Source organism: Heterodontus francisci, chromosome 20, assembly GCF_036365525.1.
Source record: "Heterodontus francisci isolate sHetFra1 chromosome 20, sHetFra1.hap1, whole genome shotgun sequence".
NCBI classification, from domain to species: domain Eukaryota; kingdom Metazoa; phylum Chordata; class Chondrichthyes; order Heterodontiformes; family Heterodontidae; genus Heterodontus; species Heterodontus francisci.
This window is the reverse complement of record NC_090390.1, coordinates 52,635,741-52,641,740: the sequence shown is the minus strand read 5'-3', so window position 1 is coordinate 52,641,740 and position 6,000 is coordinate 52,635,741. Positions and strand designations below refer to the sequence as shown.

The 6,000-nt window shown below is 41.6% G+C and overlaps 1 protein-coding gene across 3 annotated transcripts in view; it reads right to left on the bottom strand.

The window, feature by feature from the left end:
* Positions 1-227: 227 nt before the first annotated feature.
* uros (uroporphyrinogen III synthase) overlaps positions 228-6,000 on the bottom strand; it is a 46,058-nt gene continuing 40,285 nt past the window's right edge. For all 3 annotated transcript variants that reach the window (XM_068052751.1, XM_068052753.1, XM_068052752.1), the window contains 2 exons: positions 3,294-3,392; positions 228-1,476 (listed from right to left, as the gene is read on the bottom strand). In XM_068052751.1, the coding sequence (XP_067908852.1) occupies positions 1,357-1,476; positions 3,294-3,392 (219 nt within the window). In that variant the 3' untranslated portion in view covers positions 228-1,356. The remainder of the gene's footprint in view (positions 1,477-3,293; positions 3,393-6,000) is intronic.

Below are 6,000 nucleotides of genomic sequence, written 5' to 3'. Positions count from 1 at the left end.
AGAATTCTGCCCTGAATCTCAATGTTTAGACCTTGTACATTGAATAAATATAGATAAAGATGTTACGTTCAAAGATAATTGTAAGCATTTCATTCAGTTGCATATAGAGATAGTCCATACATACTTCCTTGAAACCTTATCCCCATCACTCCAAAATTCCTCTTCAGATCATAAAATACTCAAGGTTACAGACTAATAATTTTTTTGTTTGTACTACAGCACTGCAAGACGTTCACAGTAATTTTAATAATCAGGATTTCACAAAACTCTTTGGAAAAATATACATAAAAAGATTGTGCATCATAAATTTGATATTACCTTATAAGGGGATTTCTTGTATCATTGTGACTGACCAAGCAATTTCTGAGGGATTCCCCTATGGAAGAGTTTTTATTTTACCATTCTTATCAGCTTTTTATTGAGCCACTTGCTACATAAAGGACCTGAATTTGTGGAGCAGGGCATCTGTCAGCATGCCCAGACTTTTTCCTGCACCCTTCAGTTCAAAACAATTTTGCCCTGGAATGCAAGCTGGTTATGCCATGATGAGAGCACCAGGGCATCTGAGACCTTAGTGAATGATGGGACCAATACTGTAACTCCTTAACCAATGAAATTTAAGGATTGAAAAGAAAGAGGAAGGACTGAGAAGGAGTGTGAATAAGAGTGAGTGAATTCAATGTTGAGCAGGAAAGAAAGATTGGACTAAGAGAAAGAAAATAGAAACAGAAAGGAAAAGAAAATACATATTTTAAAATTAAAATTTGATGTGAATTTAGCAATTCACTACCTGAAGGAATGAGACTGTGCTTTTAATTGTTCACTTTCTGGGCAAGAGAAGTTAACTGGCAGTCATTAACAATTATCATGTTGTTAAAAGGGTACTTATATTAATTATCAGACTTAATTTTCTGTAGCAAATACAGCAACTTCACAAAATGCATGGGAAGATTGAGGGCAAGCTACAGTTTCTGTGAGGCTAACAGCGAAGCGGCGCAAATCATCCAGCAATCTCTGATGATTCTCAATTCATTAGGTATCTCTTTCACCCCACATGTAGCTGGCCAATTTACACATTAATTCCCACGTTGTCATTTTTTCAGCAAATTCCAGCTCAATGTTATAAATGCTTTTAGAAAATCTTAAGAACCTGCAGTACTACAGACTTTTTTCAAGGCATTAATTACAAACAGATCAAAATCAGAGAGAACTGTCTGATTTAAAGTCATTTTACAATGAAAGGAAACACAAAGCTACAATCCAAACATAATCTTAAACAAGAACAGATGATAACTAAATGAACATTTTATCCATAAGAAATAAGTAATGCTATACGAATATGTACTCTGCGCTTTATTACAACACTCTTCTTATACTAGCTGCCAGATCTTGTGGTGTAGGTTTTTCAGCAGTACAGCTCACAGTCAGTCCCTCTGTTGCCATGGCTTCAGCCGTTGTTGGTCCTATTGCTGTAAACTGTAAAGACAATGGCAAAACAATATAACAAAATCTCCTAATATTCACCCAGCATAGCAGAAAGAAAATACAATACTTCACTCCATTTAGTTGCTGGAAGCACCTGGTAATGCACACAGCTCAAATGAGAAGGGACAAGTGGAGATAATTATAGAGAAGCATGAACAACCTGAACAGAGGGGCAGGTCCTGTTGCAGAGCTTGCAGATTCTTAACTTATAGGGGTTCCTACAAAGGGGAGCTCATTTGCAATTTAGGCAGTCCTTTGAGAATGTTCAGAATTTTTTTTCCATGGTATGTCATAAACTGTGCATAAGTGCTGATTTGACACCTGTTAACTACTACAAAAGAGGCTGGGAAATTTGCAGACCATCATAGAACCAGTGCCAACTCAATGGGTATTAGCATGGAGTTGGGGTTTGGGGGGTAGTGGTGATGGGAGCAGGGTGGATCTCTTGAGATACAGGTCCAAAGCACAGATGCAGTTTCCCGCACAAACACTCTGCTATTGAAAATTTCTGCTATTGAAATTCAATATATAAGGCTCTCACTTCTGGCTTGGAGGTTAGGGTGTTGGGTTAAGAAAACCTTGATGGCAGGCTTCATATACCTAAGTGGTGGCCAAGAGTCTGTTCCCACAATGATCATTTGAAATGTGTTACGACCAGGTAAGAAAGAGGTCTAGGGTTCCCTTTCAGCCTTACTGTAACAGGGTTTTATTTGAAACACACCATGTTTTTAGCTCCCCCTTTGGTGAATCCTTGTTCACCGCTTTCCAATTATAAGGCAAAAAAAAAGAGCCACAAACAGGCTTTCTCAGGTTTAAAGAAGAATGGTGAAATTTTATTAAACTTACGTAAACTCTAATTCGTTTGATGCCTATGGATACACGATGTACCCACGCTAGCATGCACACGCGATACACACATGCAGATAGAGACAGAAAAGAGAAACAACATTAAAGTGGAAAGGTTTGAGGCAATATCTGAAGAGTTGTTGTTACAGATCTTCGAGCTCACTGTAGTCCTTGATTGTAGGTAGGTCTTGCTTTTCGTTGGGGCCCAGTATTCTTCTTAAACCATCTCCAACAAAAGAGAATCTAACCATCTCCCCTTGACATTCAATGGCATTATGATCGCTGAATCCCCCACCATCAACATCCCAGGGGTTACAATTGACCAGAAACTGAACTGGAGTAGCCATATAAATACCTACAAGAGCAGGTCAGAGGTTAGGAATCCTCGACACCTTCCAGGACAAAGCAGCCTGCTTGATTGGCACCCCATCCACAAACATTAACTCCCTCCACCACCAACACACAGTGGCAGCAGTGTGTACCATCTACAAGATGCACTGTAGCAATGCACCAAGGCTCCTTAACACCTTCCAAACCTGCGACCTCGACCAACTAGAAGGACAAGGGCAGCAAATGCATGGGAACACCACCACCTGCAAGTTCTCCTCAACGTCACACACCATCCTGACTTGGAACTATATCCTTTGCTGTCGCTGGGTCAAAATCATGGAACTCCCTTCCTAATAGCACTGCGGGTGTATCTACCTCACATGGACTGCAGCAGTTCAAGAAGGCAGTTCACCACCACCTTTTCAAGGGCAATTAAGGATGGGAAATAAATGCTGGCCTAGCCAGAGACGCCCACATCCCATGAATGAAAACAAAAATGCTCCCAGAATACAAGGAGGCGCTCCTGAACACGCAGTTGTTGAATTGGCCCTGCGGTATCTTCTGTTATGAGCTTTATCAATGGGATAAGATAACTCAAGCATAACAAGAGAGATATTTCACAAGAATAATACCTTAATTTTATCAATGTAATCTCCTGCCAATTTTTTAATAGTCTTCAGACAAAACTTGACACCAGAAGGACTGAAAAAGGTGATGCTTTCTGGGATTCCCTGGTAGAAAAAAGGAAAATTAGATTAAAGTGTTTTTCTCACCAATTCCAATCTCTGAAATTCTATGAGAAAATGTATCACTTGGTAGAATAGCATCATAAATTGCAATCTTTTATCTATCATCCTAATCCATGAAAATAAGCAGTATTACAATTATTCTATTTGTACTGTTCATTTATAAACAGTAAAATACTCCATGTGAGTTAATATTTCTAATGCCCATTAATATGTAACCCTGACATTAAAGCTTTTTTTGTTCCGTCACTCTCTTGCTAAGCAATAATCAATGTGGAGTGTACAAATTTACCTTATTCCCAAATCATGTTGATTAGTCCCATTAATGTCCTGAAGGGAACTAGCAAAGTGAGATTTTGCATAAAGAATGAATATTTCTGCAAAGTCTTCAGCATTGGTGTTGTTCAACTCTGTCAATATTAAATACTTTGGAGGAGGGGCAACAGCAACTTCAGGAGACCAAAGCCAAATGGTTTGGGGTTCCAGAAGGTGGTGTTACAGAACTGAGTACTGCCAAGGTGCTACCTATAAGGACCTTATTGAGAAACAATGTGTAAGAAGGCTGTGTCTTGACAATGACTTGATTTCAGACTTGAGTTAGCTTCTGGAATTTGAGTTACAGTCACGGTACAACCTTGAACAGCACTCTCAGTGGAAGTGAAAGTGACCATTGCACTAAAACATCTAACCGACTCTCCAGGAGACATCAGTATACAGTTCAAACTTGTATCACCAAAATATTTACCTTATTCTGCAATACATCAGCATACCTCAAGTTCAACTGTGAAGTGATGCTAATGATGTAGACCCAATTTTACCAGTCATGTAGTATTCTCCAAGTACTAGCCATTATAGATTGCACTTATGTAATGTCAGACTTTCAGGGTATATAATAGGTCTTTCAAGGAAATAGATTATGTTCATGTGTTAAATAGGGGAGGGGTACAAGAGGATATGAGTACAAAATAAGAAAACATAGATGTCAATAAATACTTCTTTTTGCACAAAATATTGTGCTAAAATGTTCAGTCTGTAGGCCTCCAAATGGGAACTGGACAAGTTCCTGCAAGTGGAGCATAACTTGACATAAATAGTAGGTTGGTTAGCTGTGTTTAATGATATCAGTCACTGTAATTTCCTTGTTTGAAATTAATTTTGGGGGTCGGAGAGGAATTTTTGACAGTTTTTCCAAAACTGATCAATGGTTTTGCTGTGTTTTGCTTCTCCCAGGAGACTGCATGACTACGAGGGTGGGTTGATTGTGCACCATGTCTGGATGGACCAGATGGTCATTTATTTTTCGTAGTGTCTCCTGACAACGCAGCCAAGTGCTGATGTCATCCTGTGGTCCGAACTGTGCACACACGTGGAACACCGTCATCCCTGCGCATGTGTAAAATGCACCCGAGCTTTGCCAGCTTGCCAGTACTAATGCGCATGAATACGTCATCATGCAAAGTGACGTCAGCCTCCAGCGTGAGTTTTGGAACGCAGCCTCAATCGCCGCTTCTCTTCCCCGCTCCCTCCCACCGTTCTCTCCTGCGCCCACCTGTCACAGCTCCATTTTGCCACTCCCGACTCGTTGCTGTTCAAACCCGCTGCGCTGCGAGCACCTCGCTCGCACTCCCCACCACCCCACCCCCCCTGCAAGCTGCCCCTTCTCTGGGCGGCGGTTTGGGGAGTGAGCAGGATGGAACAATGACCAGTCGGGCGCGGGATGGAGTGGTGAGCAGTCGGGAGCGGTGGGATGGAGTGGCAAGCAGTGTGAAGCAGTGAGAAGGTGGGCGCAGGAAGGAGCAGGAAACTGAATGCGGAGATTGAAGTGGCGATCACAGGAGGGGGCGGGGAATAGAAGCGGCGACAAAGAGAGAGTACTGTTGGTGGGGGGGGGGGGGGGGGTTGTGGGTGGAGGTGGCAATTGCAGCCATTGAGGGGTGAGGTGGTTTGGGTTCAGTTTTTTTTGTGTTAAATTGAATAGTGCCATCTTTATTACTGGCAGCTGCCTGAGACGTCACAGACAATGATGTTTCTGTCGATGAGGCTGCATTTGCATATGTGCAGTACTGCGCCACCTAGTGGTTGCGTTGCCAGCAAACACACCCTTTCTTTTTTGTATGTTGCATACGGAGAGCCAATGTAGGCTACAGAAAATGGGGTGATGGGTGAGTGCGACTTAGTTTAGGACAGGATATACTTATCAAAGGATTTATGCTGCACAGCCACAGGCAAACATGGTTGACAGTTGAAGCCCCTTGAATAGTAATGTGAGATAATTGCCACTCAAACCTATATAGGTCAATATAAAGTATTTCACAATCATAACTATATTTTTGGGTCTTGGGCAGCAGTTACCGCCCATTTGTACTTGCCCTGAGGGCATTAAGAGTCAATAACATGTAGCCCAGACTTGGTAGGATAGCAGGTTCCCTGAAGGACCTAAGTCAACCAGTTGCTTTTACCACATTTCATGGTAATTCTTCTCTGGTTCTAAATGCGACATAACTGCCAATGCTCCTGATTGCTTACGTTGGCACTTTTCTCCAAACTGGACACCTTCATTTGAATATCCCACTGTATACAGTGGATAATGGAC